Source organism: Salvelinus namaycush, chromosome 35 (genome assembly GCF_016432855.1).
Source record: "Salvelinus namaycush isolate Seneca chromosome 35, SaNama_1.0, whole genome shotgun sequence".
Taxonomy (NCBI): domain Eukaryota; kingdom Metazoa; phylum Chordata; class Actinopteri; order Salmoniformes; family Salmonidae; genus Salvelinus; species Salvelinus namaycush.
In genome coordinates, this window is record NC_052341.1 from 17,831,814 (window position 1) to 17,853,395 (window position 21,582).

The 21,582-nt window shown below is 45.1% G+C and overlaps 1 protein-coding gene across 1 annotated transcript in view; it reads right to left on the bottom strand.

The window, feature by feature from the left end:
* Window positions 1-1,071: 1,071 nt before the first annotated feature.
* The window catches only part of sdccag8 (SHH signaling and ciliogenesis regulator sdccag8), a 52,458-nt gene continuing 31,947 nt past the window's right edge, over window positions 1,072-21,582 (bottom strand). Inside the window, exons 14-18 of the mRNA XM_038975214.1 lie at window positions 18,269-18,396; window positions 16,143-16,251; window positions 11,669-11,800; window positions 3,046-3,172; window positions 1,072-1,449 (exon numbers count right to left, since the gene is read on the bottom strand). Coding sequence (XP_038831142.1) covers window positions 1,408-1,449; window positions 3,046-3,172; window positions 11,669-11,800; window positions 16,143-16,251; window positions 18,269-18,396 — 538 coding nt within the window. The 3' untranslated portion in view covers window positions 1,072-1,407. The remainder of the gene's footprint in view (window positions 1,450-3,045; window positions 3,173-11,668; window positions 11,801-16,142; window positions 16,252-18,268; window positions 18,397-21,582) is intronic.

The window sequence follows — 21,582 nt, forward strand, 5'->3', positions numbered from 1 at the left end:
TCCCTCCATTAGTGCTCAGACTGTCCGCAATAGGCTGAGAGAGGCTGGACTGAGGGCTTGTAGGCCTGTTGAAAGGCAGGTCCTCACCAGACATCATCGGCAATAACGTCGTCTATGGGCACAAACCCACAGTCGCTGGACCAGAAAGGACTGGCAAAAAGTGCTCTTCACTGACGAGTCACGGTTTTGTCTCACCAGGGGTTATGGTCGGCTTTGCGTTTATAGTCGAAGGAATGAGCGTTACACCGAGGCCTGTACTCTGGAGCGGGATTGATTTGGAGGTGGAGGGTCCGTCATGGTCTGGACCCTCCACGGTGTGCATCATCGGACTGAGCTTTTTGTCATTGCAGGCAATCTCAATGCTGTGCGTTACAGGGAAGACATCCTCCTCCATCGTGGTACCCTTCCTGCAGGCTCATCCTGACATGGCCCTCCAGCATGACAATGCCACCAGCCATACTGCTCGTTCTGTGTGTGATTTCCTGCATGACAGGATTGTCAGTGTTCTGCCATGGCCAGTGGAGAGCTCGGATCTCAAACCCATTGAGCACATCTGGGACCTGTTGGATCGGAGGGTGAGGGCTAGGGCCATTCCCCCCAGAAATGTCCGGGAACTTGCAGGTGCCTCGGTGGAAGAGTGGGGTAACATCTCACAGCAAGAACTGGCAAATCTGGTGCAGTCCATGAGGAGGAGATGCACTGCAGTACTTAATGCAGCTGGTGGCCACACCAGATACTGACTGTTACTTTTGATTTTGACCCCCCCTTTGTTCAGGGACACATTATTACATTTCTGTTAGGCACATGTCTGTGGAACTTGTTCAATTTGGCTCAGTTGTTGAATCTTGTTATGTTCATACAAATATTTACACATGTCAAGTTAGTTTGCTGAAAATAAACGCAGTTGACAGTGAGAGGACGTTTCTTTTTTTGCTGAGTTTATATATATATATATATATATATATATATATTTTTTTTTTTTATGTACCTGTTTTTGCTTTGTCATTATGTGGTATTGTGTGTAGATTTGAGGAAAAATAACAATTTAATAAATTTTAGAATAGGGCTGTAATGTGAAAAGTCAAGGGGTCTGAATACTTTCCGCATGTATAAATAATACACACACACACAGGATGTGGCCCAAAACCAACCCAAGAGAGAATAATAACTGAATTGGTCATATACACTATTTCTACAGTAGGAGACCATCATTATAAGGAAAGGAGGATACCTAGTCAGTTGGACAACTGAATGCATTCAACTGAAATGTGTCTTACGCATTTAGAGGTGCAGGGGGCTGCCTTAACATCCACGGCGCCCGGGGAACAGTGGGTTAAAACTGCCTTTCTCAGGGGCAGAACGACAGATTTTTACTGTCACTGTGCTTCAGTCAAGATGAAGAGGATGTCATGTGGACAAGGTGTCAGGCCTCCTAGAACCAGCAGGTAACTGGGGAAACAAAGAGGAAATTAAAGAGCAAAAACACACCTGGACACAGGCCTCTAAATTGGGACTATTTTGTCCACATATGCTCCTAAATATTTGGCTGTGCGACCTGGAATTTGAATTTGGGAGGACCAGTGCCTAGAAAAATTATAATAACTGGCCAGATAATTACTGTTGTAATGATTAGGCTTCACTGTACTGCTGTTTCCGAGTGCCCAAGAGAAAAAATATTTGTTACCGTTGTGGTTGCACCATTACTATAGACAAAAGGGCTTGTTTCTATCCCAAACCGTTCTGAAGTTACCCCATAGTACCGGCACTACTTTTCTTTATTTCACTGAAGCAATGGCGGGCCACATTTGACATTTTAGTAGACGCTCTTATCCAGAGAGACTAACAGGAGCAATTATGGTTAAGTGCCTTTCTCAGGGGATTCGAACCAGCGACCTTTCATTTACTTGCCCTTAAGAGCTAGGCTACCTGGTTTAATCTTAAACTGTCACAGGTCATTAATCATTTGTTTACACGTTGTTCAGTCATGTTACCTCATTAACTAACAACCTGGTAACTTCATCAGTATATCCAAACTTTTGGGAGCACAGAAAAAAAGGGAAAGGGATAGCTTCTTCAGGAGAGCAATGATTGAATGACAGATCTCTTGCATGTCATCACTCACAAACGTGACTTTCTTAAAGAGACGGCGTCCAATTTCTATGTAATGCATTTTTGGACAATGTAGAAACCTAATATTACCAAAATGACTAATTTCAATAACAGGCATTTGTATCAACATTGTAGATTTTATAATCAAAAATGTCTTCACAGGTTTGCATATTAGTTTTTAGGGTACAACATTTGTTTCAACAGTAGCTAGAATTCATAATATAGGCCCAAGAATACAGGCTGTATCTCAATCGATTTGGGAAAAAATCAGATTTTCTGGGGCTCCTGGATTTTATGTTGCTCCTAACTTTAAGTTGGGAGCACCAGTGATACAATTTGTTTAAAAAAATGTAGAGCCATGACTGGACACATTGCTGGAGTTCACATATTACTAGAGCCTCAGCAAGTATTGATTCAGGTTTTCGCCCTCAGTTAAGATTGACTCGAATGGCACTATCCTGGAATGACTGTGCTGTTCTGTTCAGCAACACATTGGTGGTTCTTAGAGTAATGCTCCGAGGGAAATCCAGAAGTGCTAACGCTGATAAAAACAACAGCCTGGCAGCATTAGAGCAGCTGAGAACAGAGGCACTCGGCAGGGCTCTCCTCCATCTCCTTAAGCTCTTAAGAATGTCAGCCTCTGTCTCTCCCTCTCTGTCTGACACGCCTTTAGCAGCAATCTGGAAGAGCATCTGTGGAGCGCCTAGTCTTGCGTGATGTGCGGCCCTGGCTACCAGCTGTTGTGGCGCTTGTATGCCTTCTCTTCTTCTCTCTTTCTTTCTCTCACTCGCTCGCTCTCTCTCACTCTTGCCCTCTCTCTGGGTGATAGTGTGGCTCGTCTCTGTGGTTCGGGTGCAGGGGTGAGCTGTACCCAGCACTATATATAGAGATGAACAGTAAATTCAGTGTAGATGACAACCATGGTTCTGACTGTACCTGTATGCGTAGGTTCTGCATCTCTTCAGTGAGGAGGTGGCGCTCCTGCATCAACAGGTTCTGTTTGGCAAGCAGCTCCATCACCTGCTGGGCACTGGACTGACTGTGCTGGTCCAACTGCTGCAGTCTACAGGATACACACACACACACAATGAACACACACACACAGTACAGACACAGTGAACACACAGCACAATAGTCAATGCAACACCTTGTATAATGTACAATTCAACACAATCTTTTCCGACACGTATGATGAACAAGATTAATATGATAGACAAAGTAGATTGATAAAAAGAATAGAGTGTAGCAACAGATCCAGTTATTTTATTTTTATTTAACTAGGCAAGTCAGTTAAGAACAAATTCGTATTTCTAATGACGGCCTACCAAAAGGCAAAATGCCTCTTGCGGTGACAGGGGCTAGGATTAAAAATAAAAATATAGGACAACACACACATCACGACGAGAGACACCACAACACTACATAAAGTGAGACCTAAGACAACACAACATTGTAGCAACACCACATGACAACAACATGGCAGCAGCACAAAATGGAGGACTCATATTGCTTCTCACCCACAAAAAAGATTGCAAATATATTTGATGATCTTTGTCATCAGAGGTATATGATGTATAGTTATAAAACTAAGAGGCAAGACAATGCCAAATACCCCTCAGAAGAAGAGGCCTCCCTCTTCCCAGTGTGTCCCAATACAAAGGGTCCATTCAGCTGATGCTGGGGAGGCCCTCAACGTCCAACAAACACATCAGATCAGCCCAACTAAACATGGCCCCTCCCCCATAACACAGAGCTAACTCACACGCGAGGAATGCATACATTAGCATAAGTGGACCGCTATACACAGGATAGGCTATCCATATAGTAGTGGGAATGGGATGGCTATAGATTATTATTTGACTGTCCATGGGCTATAGTCATCCACCATCATGGGTCCTTGGATCAGATGAGATCCAGGCCAGGTCCCAGTGTCCTAGATCCCACAGGAGGGCACGTCGCCAGGGCCATGGTGGAGCTGAGGAGGGGCCCGGGTGCCCAGGGAGGGGATGTACTCCTTGAGCACAGTAGGCGCCATGCGAGGGGAGGCCTCTAGCTGTTGCTGAAGGGGGGAGACAGATGCCCCTCTCCTTCTGGCTGGGGCAGTGCCGTCTGTGCAGTGGGAAGGAAGGCAGAGCAGGCGGCCCCCGCTTCCCCCCCGTGAGAGCTGGAGCACGCGGGCCCTCCTTGGCCCTCCCCGTCCCCGGCTGCACTGGCCAGCTTGTCCCGGGCTCAGGCCCTGCTGCGCTGGAGGCTGGAGCTGCTGCCTCCCCCTCGCCTGGCCTCCAGAGCCTGGCAACGAGCTGTCAGATCTGGGGATGCAGCCTGCGTCAGCCGGCCCCCGCCCCCACACGGACACACAGCAGGGAGGACACCGCCACGTTAGACACCCAGCTCCGGAGCCCCGCAGAGCCAGGATGGAAACACTCCACAGGACTGACGTGGGGGAGGATAATGACTTTTCAGAGGTTTTCAAGAGGTTTGACGCAGTGAGATGTCTAGATGGTAAACTTTGAAAACGGGTACATTTTGTAATGAAAATGTATTTTGTATGATGCATCTTGCTGCCATTTGAGTCGTGATGACGAGGCCATCAAATAGACATAATAACATTCTTATTATGGATGACATTTTATGTTTTTGCATATCATTCAAATGAGTGCTGAACATAACGCTGGACTGTACTGCAAACCTACTATAGGAGTGTGAGGGACATTTTGAAATGTCACAAGACGAGCCGGTTAATAGGAGCAGCTAAGAAATTGAACATAATTCTTGTAGAGCCTTGGTATTATTTTAAAGTGGTTAAAAAACATTTCCCATAAATATGATAAATTATCAATTTTGTTACATTTTCCAGAGGAATTTGAATTTCCTTCAGGTGATAAAAGGTCATGACCCTGTTATAACAGCACTCTTGTGTAAGGCCAACCTGCAGCAGCAGTCAAGAGTTGCAGCCAAGATGTATTTTAAGATGTCAGTGCAAATGCCATGCATATTAAACCACTTAAACAGGTTGTGTAATTTTGTAACTAATGCTTTCACCAACACAACACCTTACCTCGCCACTTCAGGAACCATGCTGTTTCAATCTGACACATTAGCCTATTAATTACACAATCCTCCTGACCTTAATCCAGCTCCAAAACCACCTTTGTCTTCACCCCCAACCCAGGCGCCTCAACCCCAACCCAGGCGCCTCAACCCCAACCCAGGCGCCTCAACCCCAACCCAGGCGCCTCAAAAACAACCCAGGCGCCTCAAAAACAACCCAGGCGCCTCAAAAACAACCCAGGCGCCTCAACCCCAACCCAGGCGCCTCAACCCCAACCCAGGCGCCTCAACCCCAACCCAGGCGCCTCAACAACAACCCAGGCGCCTCAACAACAACCCAGGCGCCTCAACAACAACCCAGGCGCCTCAACCCCAACCCAGGGCACTGGGGAGGGGTGAGGCAAGAGGTGAAAGGGGGGGGTTAAAGCTCAAACTGAAGAAAAAGGCGAACTCCTCCTCTGAAGAAGCAATCACAATGGGGGTCTGATTAAATTAGGGGCCCGTCCAGCAGCCAAAGCAGCAAATCCAATAACTGCCCTACATTTACTGGCACACAACTTAATTAGGTTTTTAATACAGCTTAGCGCTGGGCTCTCCCCCTGCCCAGGCTGGCTGGCTGGATGACTGGCTGGCCAGTGCCCACTGCTGCCTGTGCTCTGCCCGCTGCTGGTTGGGTGGAGGGGCGGGTGGATGGATGGATGGATGGCAGAGATGGCCGAGCTCAGGCCTCCCCGCTGACCTGGTGAAAGGACACCATCTGCTGGCTCCCAGGCTAACTGAAGACAGGACGGATGCACTGAGACACACACACACACTCCCTAAAAGCAACGGCAAATTATCAATGTCTTTTTTCTTTTTAAACTTTTTAAAGCTGATCTGCCAAATGTGCCTTGATTTACAAGCACCTTCCAATGTGTACACTTCCATCCATCCAGGCAAAATCTGATTATCACTCTTATGGACACTTAATTTTATATACATACATACATACATACATACACACATACACACACACACACACACACACACACACACACACACACACACACACACACACACACACACACACACACACACACCTCTGCAACAGAGACCTGCCGTCGCCCACAGCTTGTGCCTAAGTTCCCAGGTGATGCTGTTTGTTTGTTTGTTTACAGGATGGAGGCTAGCGGTGGAACAGAGGAGACTCTTCAGGTTTGTATAACAAAGTGTGGAGCAGCACTGCTGTGTGGCCTACAGCGATGTTCCAGGGGGGAACCTGGTGTCTGTGTCTCTGTGTGTACTGAGGAACCTGCAGACGGCACACCGGCTCAGCTCGAGGAGCGGGGAGCGTACGTTAAGCCCAGTCTCACAGGCTGAGCCTGGCCCTGCTGTGGCCTGGGGATGTGTGTCTGGCTCTAGTTACACTGGGAGGCTCTAGTCTACTCTGTTCATTTACCAAGCTCTAGTCTACTCTGTTCATTTACCCAGCTCTAGTCTACGCTGTTCATTTACCCAGCTCTAGTCTACTCTGTTCATTTACCCAGCTCTAGTCTACTCTGTTCATTTACCCAGCTCTAGTCTACTCTGTTCATTTACCCAGCTCTAGTCTACTCTGTTCATTTACCCAGCTCTAGTCTACTCTGTTCATTTACCCAGCTCTAGTCTACTCTGTTCATTTACCCAGCTCTAGTCTACTCTGTTCATTTACCCAGCTCTAGTCTACCTCCTGCTTGGCACAACCCAATATCACCTGAGGATGCTTTTTCAGAGGTGTGTTGGCTCTGCTTGTCCAACAGTTGGGAAAACACACACAGGTCCAGGAATTTACAAACCGGTTTAATAAACAGTGGGGGGGGGGGGGGGGGGGGGGGTTGCCTAAGGCCGGTTTGGACAGCATTAATAAGAACACCACTCTTTCCCCATATCAGAGGAGTGTCCTGCAAACTTCTTTGGAACTGAATACTACAGTATAACATTAGGACCGTCCGACCAGTTAAACCTATAGAATACAACTTGGTGAGGATAGAAGTCTGAATTTGGCATCACTTTGCACTAACATAAGGGACATTATACGGTCACAGGAAAAAGCATATCTCCTTAGCAAGAGTCTGACCCATGTTCAATCTGTCATTATGCAATATTCATTTGAATGGGAGTAGATGAACCACCACTAACAACCCAGCCCAGATTGGGGATCATGGGGGATAGTGGGTGAGGAGAGGGGGTGAAGAATGAAGGCAGACTGCCTTGGCTTGCCTGGTTAAAACCATACCGCCAGGGGCAGCACGGCTACAGCTGCTCAGCACCCCACCTCACCCCCCTTAAAAAAAACGTACCCACCCCAGCTCAGCCCGACCCACCCTGCCTAAGCCTAAACCTGGCATGGCACAGGGGTGGGTGGAGTGTATGCCCGGAGGCCATGATGAATATCATACCCCAACCTGTTAGGAATAGACTGGCCCGTTGTTGATCATGGTACCCTTTATTAGTTTGATATCTTTAATCCATGTAATTCTTGGCATGATGAATAGCTCACGTAGACAACAGAACAGTGGATTTGCTGACACCGTCCTGGTCTCCAATAGAACACAAGCTAAACACAGCATCCAGTCTTCCTAAAACCTTAGACCTTTTTCAGATACTCCCAATAAAAACACTGTCTGGTGGTAAAAATGAGCCAAAATTACCACAGTAATGTAACAACAAACTGTTACACAAAACAAAACTCCAAAATAACAAACTAAACCAATGAAAGTCATAGTTCTAAAAGAGCTAATGTTGCTGTTTTAGTTGGTTTTGTGGACGGTGTGACGCTGAGAGGTCTGTTGATGTGATGCTCTGGTTAGTAACACAGCACTCCAGCTTGCATGCCTCTGGGAAGCGGCCCGGCGTACAGCATCGGAGCTGTAAAGCCACCGTTTGACAATGCTATTTCAGCAGGCCGCCCAGCCTCAGCCCCAGGCTACACAGGCCAGCTGGGTGAGACAGAGAGGCAGAGCAAGGGATGGAAGGATGAAGAGAGAGAGGGAGCATCAGTGCCACCCAGAGGGAGAAAGGAGAACAACGAGCCCATACTGAAGAGTAAAAGGAACTCAGGCTGGAAGACTGTCCTGATATAGCCTCTGATGTGCTGATTCCATTCCTATGCAATGGATGTCTCATATTTTCACAAACGTGAACATTGTATGATTATTTCGATTAGGGAAAAACGTGAAGGATGAAAAAAAACACATGGTCTAAAACTGTCTTGATGTACTGTACCCCCCCATTCTGCTCACATATTAGTAAATTACTGAAATGGAGGTCAGATTAATCAAGTATAATAACCACTCCTCAGGGTCACAATAGCCAAATCATCCCCCCCCCCCCCCCCCCCCCCGCGCTTCTCTCTCTCACACACAACCCCTTCTGCATCTTCCTTGCCTCTGCCAACTTCATTTGCAAATGAAAAGTTTGAGGAGCGTCTTCTTGTTTTGGGGAGATGGCAGCACAGTGTGTTGGGGGGGAGAAGATGGGGTGGGGGGAGAAGGAGAAGAGGAGGAGGGGGTGGGTGGCAGAGAACCAGATGAAGCAGCCCTCGCCTGGGGGCCTTCGGTCTCCCCCAGCAGCGGCAAGGCTGTTCCCGGACCGCCGTCCACCGTTTGTTCTATTATCCAATCTCCTGGAGCCTTTTGCCCAACAGCTCCAACAACTGCCTGCACCTCTTCCACACATAGCCCTCCATCCCTCTCTCTTCTACTCCAGACATGCACACCACCTTTCTTTATGGGGCCATATGGCTGACAGAAGCCAGTAGATTTAGCGACACATCTGCGTATACATTACTGCTCTCCTTAAAGGGCCGTGATGCAAGACGCCAGTGTGTGTTTGTCAGAGTGTTGGTGATAATTGCTGAAGGAGCATGCTGGCAGGGGGTGAAGGGACGGTGTGGCACTTGGTGCAGACGGGCAGAAGTGCGGTTAAAACAACAACTGAAGCGACGGGGCAGAGCAGTGGTGTACACACAACATTTTAAAGTATATTGGTGTACAACCTAAACCCTAAACAACTTTTCAATTCACTTATGTAGCTTGGTTTCTTGAAGAGAATTTCTATATACATGTCAATGTAATGATAAATCTGTTTAGAGTTTGATAGATTACACACTGCACAGGTGAGAAAACTGTGTCAATAGGACTGGAGTGTGCTTGATTAAGCTACAGTTGTAACTCCCGGACTTAATTGCATTCCTGTTGAGGAAGGAAAAATCTGCCTGCTGCTGAATCTCTTCTATCATCCAACTAATTATTGCTTTCTATAGTCACTCAAACATTAGGAACAGATTACATGACGATACTGAAACAATTAAAACATGTCATTATATTATTTACCCAATTATTTCATTACAAAGATGCTCACCAGGAACTTGTTTTTCTCTCTTGAAAGAATAATTCACAAATTGGCAATTTGATAACTGACTCCATACTGTGTAAACCTATCCAATTAAATAATCTATCTATTCATTGCATATAATTCAATTCAATTTGATTCAATCTATTGATTGAATAATTTGATTAATCTTCGACTACACATCACACAAATGCTTCAGAAACACGTTTTCCTTGTGCAATTTATAGGATACATCCACTGTCAGTTAAAGTACAAGTTTTACACTAAAATATTGCTTTACATGAGAGTCCTTGGATCATAAGATAGTTCTTCAGATTTTCCTAAATGACTAACTAAATGAAATTCTCTGAATAGATAATACCTACTCTAATAAAATGTTTTAGTTTTAATTCAATGCGGTTAACCTTTTATCACAACAGTGTTTTAATTAGTTATTATTCTATTCTTGATGAATCACTTTGATTATGATATCATTTTCATCATAATTAAAAACAGAGCCTCAAATCAGGAGCTGTGTTTAAAATGTGCCTTGAATAAAATGACAGATCAAATATCAAACCACAATGCAACATGTTAGTTCCTGATACATTCTCTGAACAAAATGTTGTTATAGCCAGATAACTAGGCTGTGTTTCAAATCATTCAATTGTGTTCCTTACAATATATATCATGTTGCATGCTTTGTTTCTCGGACATCTCTCCCTAATCTCCGGGCAAAAAAACCCAGAAATACTATAATAAATAAATAAATGCAGGAGCGAAAACATTGTGTGCTAAAACCCCTCTGTAGCTTGGCATTCTCTCCCCAAATGTAAAAATAAATCAAGCTGATTTTCCAAATGTTTCATACGCGCCGCGCTGTTGCAGCTCTTCACAGCACAGATTGCGCTCAATGTAGAATATGTGAGAGCGGCAGAGCCTTGGTTATTTGCATGTTGGGTGAACCCATTTGCACCTGCTTGTTAACACGTACACCTTAACCCCCGTGTGCCAGGGCAGCATACCCGCTGTACCACCTATTCCCAGAGCACTGAACACACAGGAGAATCACCCTTAGCATAGTGCTGCTGGGATTAGTGAGGAAGGGAACTTGGCAAAACACCAGAATCTCAAACTAAATGCCTCACGCGTCATAATGGTTCTCATAATTGTACGCAGCCACATCTCCACTTCTTCAACAACAGAGATCTTGTTTTACATTTGTGAGGTAGGTACATTAAAGATTAAACCAGGCTCCAGATTTCTCTAGATCCTTTCAATGCAATCACAACAGAGAAGAACTGCCATCACTGTAAATAAGTACCTATACGTCTTCGCAGTAAAAATGAAGCTCGCCTTTAAGGTTCAATTACAGTGCTCAAACAAGACATTCACCAAACATAACTGATAGTACAACTCAATTGGAAAGAAAAAATTACACATTTAAAATTTCTCCACACCTATAGAAAACAGACCTCTATTCTCCCACTGTGTCTCCTGCGATGTGGGGATTCACAACGTGAACAACATCACAGACCGTACAGCTGCGATTCTCTCAACTTCTTTTACCTATTGTTTTTCTTCCCGGCACGTTTTTGACAGTGGGTGTTAAACAATATGTAGTGTTACGTTGGGATTGGGGGTGGGGGGGCGGGCGGGGGGGGATACAGGCTCCTAGAAGAATCCTCAGTGGAGCGCCGAAGCACGGCGCTGACGCCCACACACCCTCACCCACGTGGCACTGCCAGGCTGTGTGCCAAGCGGCCCTGGGCTCAGCGCTGTGGGCCGTATAGTAAGTTCTGTACACCCTACCAAGTCAGATGGGAAGAGGCCCCCGCAACACAACAGTCTTTAAAAAGACTACTGTAGACCAGATACTGTGCTACTGTACTGACCACTAGTGCATACACTGTATTGCATCTCTACCGACGGGATGTTTAGACTTCAAATTCTGTTCACTCTTCATCTTCTCCTTTCAACCTGTCCTTTAATCGCTACAGTACTCCAACATGAGAGCGATTGATCCTAGATCCTAGAAAATCAATTCGCACTTCATGGCTTAGCAATATTCCTTCCATAATACATATCAGCTATCCCTGTGCTTGTGTAGACCAGGGTGTGTGTGTTCTTGTGTGCGTGTGTGCTCGTGAGTTAATACCTGTTCTTCATGCGCTGGTGCATCCTCCCATGTTGTACACACTGCTCCTCCATCTCTGTACAGCGAGCTCTCAGCTTCCCAACACTCTCTTCCAGATGATTCTTCTCCAGGGAGAGCTGCTCCACCTCACTCCTGTCAACCACACATACAAATAAATGTTTACAATTGTTGCTTTTAACGGCATTGAGTGTTCAGCTATCAGTCTCGCCAGAGATGTAATTTTGTTGCCAACCAGGGGTGCGTTCAGTTCGATTCAACATTTGCTACGTTGCGTGACAGTTTGTATTGAACGACACGTTTCCCCAAAACAGTGTGCACTGTTCTTCAATAGCATGTGAAGTACGTTTGCTGTAGGCTGTAGTGAAGCAGGTGGAGAACTTCAAGTTCCTCGGTGTCCACATCACTAAGGAATGAACATGGTCCACACACACCAACACAGTCGTGAAAAAGGCACGACATTTCCTCTTCCCCCTCAGGAAGCTGAAAAGCTTTGGCATGAGCCCTCAGATCATCAAAAAGTTCTACAGCTGCACCATTGAGAGCATCTTGACTTGGGTTGCAAAATTCCAGGGGCCGAGCTCTCTGCCATCCAGGATCTCTGTACCAGGCGGTGTTAGAGGAAGGCCCTAAAAATAGTCAAAGACTCCTGCCAACCAAGTCATACACGGTTCTCTCTGCTACCGCACAGCAAGTGGTACCAGTGCACCATGTCTGGAACCAATAGGACCCTGAACAGCTTATACCCTCAAGCCATAAGACTGCTAAATAGTTAACCAAATAGCTACCTGGATTATCTGCATTGACCCCCCCTTGCACTCACTCGTTTGACTCATCACATACACTGCTGCTACTGCTTATTATCTATCCTGTTGCCTATTCACTTTACCCCTACCTATATGTACATATCTACCTCAATTACCTCATACCCCTGCACATCGACTCAGTACTGGTACCCTGCGTATATAGCCAAGTTATCGTTACTCATTGTGTATTTATTCCTTGTGTTATGATCTTTCTATAACTGCTCTATTTTTTCTCTCTGCATTGTAGGGAAGGGCCCGTAAATAAGCATTTCACTGTTAGTCTACAACTACGAAGCATGTGACAAATAACATTTGATTTGTACTGAACGCACACCAAGTGAATAAACGGTTTTACCACCATTTTGTTGCAGAGTTTCCAAAGCTTCCAAAAGGTGAATAGCCAGGTTGTTGAAACCTTAAGGATTCTCTCAAAAACAGCAACAACAGTGCTCCAACTCTGCCAAGTCTACCCCATTAGGTGATAGCGATCGCTCATTTCTCCAACTGTGTGATCCGAGAGAAGGCTGCTGCCATAGCTATGAATGACATTTAGCCAGTTGGTTGTTCTTTGAAAGATAGGAGCCATTGACACACTGCATTCCAAGTAACAAATGAGAGGAGAGAATGGGAGGAGCTGTAGTGTTAACGGACATCTACAGTTGAAGTCGGAAGTTTACATACACTTAGGTTTAAGTCATTCAAATGTGGTTTTTCAACCACTCCACAAATGTATTGTTAACAAACTATAGTTTTGGCAATTCAGTTAGGACAACTACTCTGTGCATGACACAAGTAATTCTTCCAACAATTGTTTACAGACAGATTATTTCACTGTATCACAATTCCAGTGGGTCAGAAGTTTACATACACTAAGTTGACTGTGCCTTTAAACAGCTTGGAAAATGATGTCATGCCTTTAGAAGTTTCTGATAGGCTAATTTACATTATTTCTGTCAATTGGAGGTGTACCTGTTGATGTATTTCAAGGCCTTCCTTCAAACGTAGTGCCTCTTTACTTGACATCATGAGGAAATACAATTAAAAAGACCTCACAAAAAAAATTGTGGACCTCCAGAAGTCTGGTTCATCATTGGGAAAAATGTTCAAATGCCTGAAGGTAGCACATTCATCTGTACAAACAATAGTGCGCAAGTATAAACACCATGGGACCACGCAGCCGTCATATTGCTTAGGAAGGAGACGCGTTCTGTCTTCTAGAGATGAACGTACTTTGGTGAGAAAAGTGCAAATCAATCCCAGAACAACAGCAAAGGACCTTGTAAAGATGCTGGAGGAAACCGGTACAAAAGTATCTATATCCACAGTAAAACGAGTCTTATATCGACATAACATGAAAGGCCGCTCAGCAAGGAAGAAGCCACTGCTCCAAAACCGCCATAAAAAAGCCAGACTACGGTTTGCAACTGTACATGGGGACAAAGATTGTACTTTTTGGAGAAATGTCCTCTGGTCTGATGAAACAAAAATAGAACTGTTTGGCCATAATGACCATCGTTATGTTTGGAGGAAAAAGGGGGAGGCTTGCAAGCCGAAGAACACCATCCCAACTGTGAAGCACGGGGGTGGCAGCATCATGATGTGGGGGTGCTTTGCTGCAGGAGGGACTGGTGCACTTCACAAAATAGATGGCATCATGAGGACGGAAAATTATGTGGATATATTGAAGCAACATCTCAAGGCATCAGTCAGGAAGTTAAAGCTTGGTCGCAAATGGGTCTTCCAAATGGACAATGACCCAAGCATACTTCCAAAGTTGTGGCAAAATGGCTTAAGGACAACAAAGTCAAGGTATTGGAGTGGCCATTACAAAGCCCTGACTTCAATCCTATAGAAAATTTGTGGGCAGAACTGAAAAAGCATGTGCGAGCAAGGAGGCCTACAAACCTGACTCAGTTACACCAGCTCTGTCAGGAGAAATGGGCCAACATTCACCCAACTTATTGTGGGAAGCTTGTGGAAGGCTACCCGAAACATTAAACAATTTAAAGGCAATGCTACCAAATACTGAGTGTATGTAAACTTCCGACCCACTGGGAATGTGATGGAAAAAATAAAAGATGAAATAAATAATTCTCTATTATTCTGACATTTCACATTCTTAAAATAAAGTGGTGATCCTAACTGACCTAAAACAGGGATTTCTTACTAGGATTAAATGTCAGGAATTGTGAAAAACTGAGTTTAAATGTATTTGGCTAAGGTGTATGTAAACTTCAGACTTCAACTGTATGTACAGCAGTGGTTCTCAAACCTGGTCCTGGGGACCCAAAAACAGGTGCACATTTTAGTTTCTGCCTTAGCACTAACACCTGATTCAAATCATCAAAGCTTGATGATGAGTTGACCATTAGACATTAGCTGTGTAATGCTATTGCAAAAAACGAAATGTGCACCCCTTTGGGTCCCCAGGACCAGGATTGAGAACCACTGATGTACAGCACTGTGGCAATCGAGACTTCCAGATAAGGAGCTCCATCCTTTACCCAAGTTGAGGTCTACTCATCCCACATTTGAGGAGCCCAAATTGGCCAGCAGGCTATTGGCCTCCCCTCTTCCTCTTCTTCTCTCAACAGGCTGCACTGGGCTGTGGAGGAGGAGGAGGCCTTTGCCTTGTTTACTGTTGGGTGTAGTGGTGCAGAAGAACGCAGTGCATTCATCTGGCTAGCAGGCCGGCAGCGCTTTAGCTGGCACATTGAGCATGAGGCATCGGGAGCTGAAACAGCCTGCAGACACACAACAAAAGGCCACCGCAGTGCAACACTGAATGAGGGCTACGCAGCGGATGTAGTGGTTTTACAATTGTGTGTATGTGTGTTTAGGAGAGAGAGAGAGAAAGCATTTAAACGTTGGTTTACAAGCTGTTGTCCTCTGTGTTAGCATTACTGAGTATGTATCTGTGTGTATGGGTGTATTCTCTTCTCAGATGAGAGTGTGTCGTCCTGTATATGAGGTTGGTAGGACCTATGCAGGTTGGGCGGTCTGGCTGTGGCAGATTGGGGGCTGTGATGTGACTAATGTGCTTTACACTGTTTTAACAGCTGACTGGCCCAAAGGCCTGAGGTGACAAACGTGTGTGTGTGTGTGTGTGTGTGTGTCTGTCTGTGGACAGACTGGCGTGGCCCACTGCATAATGACAGCAGCTCTGATACAGCACAGTGTCGTGACAACATTGCAAAGGAACAGTGCCACGAAGAACAGATTTCACAATCTGGAGGTATGCGCAATGGTTCTTCTCATCCAATGTCATATCTGACATTATGGTCAAAGACAACAAAGGTCTTTCGCCGGCAACGCAATTCCAGGTTCAATCAAGCACTGAAGTCAGGCAATGAAAATATGTCATGCTTTGAATTGTTTTTTGGTTTTTAACTGCTGGTTATCATGACCGCATTAAAAAAGTCTGACAGAGTGACATAAATAGTATTAAATAAGTGATAAACGTGTGTGAAGAGGACTGGCCACTCTTCAGAGCCTGGTCCCTCTAGGTTTTTTCCTTGGTTCCTGCCTTTCTAAGTTTTTCCTAGCCACTGTGCTTCTGCATTGCTTGCTCTTTGGGGTTTGAGGCTGGGTAGCTGTAAAGCACTCTGTGACAACTGCTGATGTAAAAAAGGCTTTGATTGACTGATAAATGTCCAGTGTGGGTGTGTTACCTGCTAGTCTCTGTCAGCGTCTCCAGCTTGGTCCCCAGACTGAGACATTCATCCTTCAGTTTCCCTATCAGGGCATTCTGGGAGCTGAGGAGGGCCTCCAGCTCACCCACTGCAAGGGAACATGGGATAGCAGGGTCAGTGACCACAGTCATGAGGCATACTGTACATTCACTCAACATCAAATTTCTTGCATCCTGGACAGGTATCGGAAAAAGATGGTGAATTACATACAGTATGTTTATTTGTGCCTAAATTCATGCAATGAATGAAGTATAGTATCTTTGTGCAGATTCACCATGCAATAAAGTTGTTTAAAGTAAGGATTGTATTGTAAATAGAGTTGTTTGAAACTCTTTCCGTTTGCTAGGTTTTTAACCTTGTCATGTAAAATAAATAAAAATAATGACATGTTTTATTGTCACATACACCACACACAGTAGGTGCAGTGAAATGTGTTGTTCTACAGTGCCCATAGACTGACTCAAGACTCTTTTGGAACGATCCAACGCTCGACTTTGATCAGTCTTTGAAATGTTGTGCGGCGGTATCATCACCAACATATGTCTTTTTAAAACAATGCTGCAAGTTTGGAATGGTGTCCATTCCACCTGCTCTACCATTCTGTCACAATAGAACTCATGAAGGACTCCAGTCTTTTGAAAAGTACCTCAGATTTATAAAGAGCCTTTCAACTATTTACTATTCTGTGAAATAGCAGCCGAGTGGATATGCAGATGACTCTTCCAGGCTTAGATCTCAAGTGCTTCATGCAGGAGAGCTTATGAAGTGTTTTACATCACCTGGCATTCACAGGGAAATTGGTAGAACTAGACTTCAACATTGTACATTCTGGCTGAGTAAGGGTAGTTTACAGTAAAATGTTCTAGCTTCTGTAGTGCTGAGACATGCTAGTCAGATTCCTTTAATTCAGAGGAAGCGAAAGAAGCTGCTATTCAGACAAGAGGTTGGATTCCACTGGTCGAGTTTATTACCACTAAACTAGGAGAGCGACTTAAGGGATGATGCTCAGGGGTGAAATGAACTGTGACTGTACATAAAGTAGGGAGCAATTACTAACTCCACACAGCTAATCTGGTCAAGAAAACAGAGCTGGTTTCATGTTCTCGCTAAAATGATTTTGTCATGGTGGCTTATCGACATAGTCTGCCAGTGTACAGAGGAAAAGACTCCAGAAAGCTCTGTGCTAGCCATTTGGACATAAATAGACAAAGCGCACAGCATGGACACACAAAGCAAATACAGATATTTGGGACGTGGTGTGGAAATCTTTTTTTTTTTATGTTGCGAAATTAAACTTTACAAAAAAAAGTTGTGTCGCAGGCTGGGAGCAGTAAAAAAAACGTGCCCAAAAGAATCGTAATTAGCTAACAGGCTTTGAAAGCGGCTGGGCATGCGTAGGCCACAGAGACAAACAAGATACAAAGACAAACAAACTGGGAGTAAAAACAAACAGCGGAGAGAGAGAAAGAAAAAAAACATATCGTCTAGAGGCTATTCTGTCTACAACTACTAAAAACCAAACTGTTTAGAAAGCGAGGGAGGGGGAGGAAGAGAGGGATGGAGGGGGTGGTTGGGAGAGAGAGAAAACTAATTAGCTGGTGAGAGTGGCCATTATACGCTTTAGAGAAGGAAGTGGTCTGTGGTATTAAAGGACTAATTCCATAGGCCCAGAGAGCTTCCTGCTGAGCTTCTGATGTCATCTCTCTTTAGACAACATGTGTGCTGCCGAGCTGCGCCAAAAAGAAGCCCTTTGTTTTCCCGAGGCTTTGTTCTGGCAATCAGCATGCTTCAAGTTTCTCAAAACACAGGTAAATAAACTCGCTGGATCCAGATGGTGCAACAGATGTGAGAGCAGCACTCTGAAATCTACAGACAGTGGGCCCAGAACGCGGCCCATTTTTCCCTTTCTAAACGATAACTAATATGTAATGGCCAATCTCTGGAGTGCCAAGCATCTGCTCCCTTCGGCCAGCCAAAGGTTACAGGTGTTCCTGATGCCGTCCCTCACAGTGTGGCATGGGCCGGGGTGCGGATGGGGGCATGGAGGGTGGAGAAAGGTGGGGGTGTTCTTTTGGCAGGCTGTGGCTGCGCCACCGGACACCCACCGCTCCGCTCGTGCTGCGCCTCCATTTGCTGGAGCCTCTGTGTCAGCTCCTGCTCGCGCTGCTGTGCAGAGAAGGTCAGAGCATCCATGTCCTCGCCCCGGCAGCGCTCCGCACTCTCCTTCTCCTGCCTGAGCGAGAGAGACGGAGAGAGGATAGAAAGAGAGAGAAGAGAGATAGAGAGGAGGGAAATAAAGACAGCTCATGAGGGGTGGAAGGGTAAAAGTGTCACGCCCTAGACAATAGGCCCCTGGGTGTTGAGGCAGCTGTCCACTACACAATGCAACAGAACACAGTGTATACTGAGGGGGTGAGATGTACTGTACATGTGATGGACTAATGGTAAACAATAAAGCTGTATCGTGTGTTTCCCCTATATTAATTTAGCAGCGGCGGGACATTTAGGCCCGCCACTCCCAAAAATATGATTTTAAATATTTTTTGTTTTTATATAACATGTAGTTCAAAAGAAGTTGCTAACTAGCGTTAGCGCAATGCCTGGAAGTCTATGGGAACAGCTAGCAAGCTGGAAGTCTAGCTGTTCCCCTAGACTTCCAGTCATTGTGCTGACGCTAGTTAGCAACTTCCTTCAAACTGCATGCAGAGACATAAAAACGGTATCCATGAGTTCATCTGACTCTAGAGAAGTAGATAAAGGGGATTAATTGCAAAAATCTCATGCTTTTAAAGGGATAGTGCGTCTCGGCAGGATATATATTAGATACAGTACCAGTCAAAAGTTTGGACACACCTACTCATTCAAGGGTTTTTCTTTATTTTTAATTTCCCCCCCTACATTATAGAATAATAGTGAAGACATCAAAACTATGAAATAACACATATGGAATCATGTAGTAACCAAAATAATGGTTAAACAAATCAAAATATGTTATATTTGTGATTCTTCAAAGTAGCCACCCTTTGATGACAGCTTTGCACACTCTTGGCATTCTCTCAACCAGCTTCAAGAGGTAGTCACCTGGAACGCATTTCAATTAACAGGTGTGCCTTGTTAAAAGTTCATTTGTGCAATTTCTTTCCTTCTTAATGCGTTTGAGCCAATCAGTTGTGTTGTGACAAGGTAGGGGTGGTATACAGAAGATATCCCTATTTGGTAAAATACCAAGAACAGCTCAAATAAGCAGAGAAACGACAGTCACCATTACTTTAAGACGTGAAGGTCAGTCAATACGGAACATTTCAAAAACTTTGAAAGTTTCTTCAAGTGCAGTCGCAAAAATCATCAAGCACTTTGATGAAACTAGCTCTCATGAGAACCACCACAGGAAAGGAAGACCCAGAGTTACCTCTGCTGCAGAGGATATGTTCATTAGAGTTACCAGCCTCAGATTGCAGCCCAAATAAATGCTTCACAGAGTTCAAGTAACAGACACATCTCAACATCAACTGTTCAGAGGAGACTGCGTGAATCAGGACTTAATGGATGAAATGCTACAAAGAAACCACTACTAAAGGACACCAATAAGAAGAAGAGACTTGCTTGGGCCAAGAAACACGAGCAATGGACATTAGACCGGTGGAAATCTGTCTTTTGGTCTGATGAGTCTAAATGTGAGTTGCCGATTAGGTGAACAGATCATCTCTGCAAGTGTAGTTCCCACCGTGAAGCATGGAGGTGGTGGTGTGAGGGTGCTTTGCTGGTGATACTGTCTGTGATATATATAGAATGACAATACAGTAATGAAAATTGCGATCAAACTACTGCACTACTAATGTTGCTCATAGAATACAATGTCATGTTGTGCTTTTTACCGCCATCAAAAATGAGATCTCGTATCAAGACTTTTATCTTTTCATTTCTAACAAAATAAACTAAAACAAATATCAAATCAATCAATCAATCTATAGCAAATTCAACAAGAACAAAACATCAATTTGAAATCTAACGACAACGGCAACCCCCCCAAAAATTGCACAAAAGTTTTTAAAAAGTGTTAATTATGGGAGAGAACGAAAGAAAACGACCAAACTTTTCTCCCACACTGGGTTTTGGAACAGGGCTCCAAAGTGACCGTCTCTCCAGGCCTGCTGTCGTCTGGAGTGTGAACGCAGGGGGGCGGGGTGTTGGGTTGTGGTGGTGCGCCTGCCTAGGAGACCAGGAGAGAGAGAGCGGCCACCCGCCCGGCCCCCTGCGGTGCTTGAACAGCGGCCTAAAACACCATCCATCCCCACACCAGCGCCCAGCGTGGGCTTGCAGAGCCCTCACAGCCAGCCATTTGTTACTGTTTGTTTCCAGGGGGGCCCCAGCCTCCCAGCCTCGCACCGGTGGTGTTTATCCACCAATTAGCATGAGACAGCCGGCCAGAAAGTTTCAGAGAGGACTGATGACGACTGACGAGAGTTGGGAGTTTTGAGCCAGAAGGCCAAGATGAGCCATGGTCAGAAGAGAGCGAAAGAGCGGAAGTTCGATTTGTTCTTTCTGAAGCTCTAGTGAAGATGGCCCTGAACCTTATTTCCATTTCTATAGTACATTATGATAGTAAATGATGATATATTGTAAGTAGTGCTTTTATATCGGAGATGCACTTCAGCACATAACATGTACATGTAGCCTAGGTGGCAGGTAAAGCAGCGGTTAGAGTGTTGGGCCAGTAACCAAAAAGTTGCTAGTTCGAATGCCCGAGCCGGCAAGATGAAAAACCTGGCGATGATCCCTTGAGCAAGGCACTTAACCCGAATTGCTCCAGGGTCGCCGTTGATCATGGCTGACTTTGGCCGTGACCCCAATCTCCGAGGGTGTCTGAGGGGGAGCTGGGATATGCAAAAAAAACAAAATGTCCAATTCACAAATGCGTATAATACACACTTGTACATGTGTGAAATAGGACAGATATAAGCACCCACCTTATTATTAATAAATATCCTTTGCTATCTTTTGTTGTTTTTAAATATGTGACTTCATGTGTAAAATGAAATCTTTTGCTGCAAAACGAATTGCCTCATTTTCTGAACCTGATTTAGGATGACTTGAGACCCACTCTATCGGTATTCCAACCCTACATAGAGAGCAACCGCCTAGAACTCCCCTAACAGAGATTTCTCACAGTTCCATATCTCTCAGTCCAGGGGTCACTTTCTGTTTGCTCACTGGCTATAATTATGTGAGTGAGCGAGGCCTAATGGTCAGTGAGTCAGTCAGGAGGCAGGGCAGGGTCGACCAGCCTGATAGGGGGAGCTATACTATCCCGTCCCAGCACCAGGCTCTGTGGCTAGGTCCTGGGTGCTAGAGCACTAAGTGAGGGCCCAGGGCTGCCTAAGTGGGTACTAGTCAAGCTGTTGCCCATTTGATTTGGAAT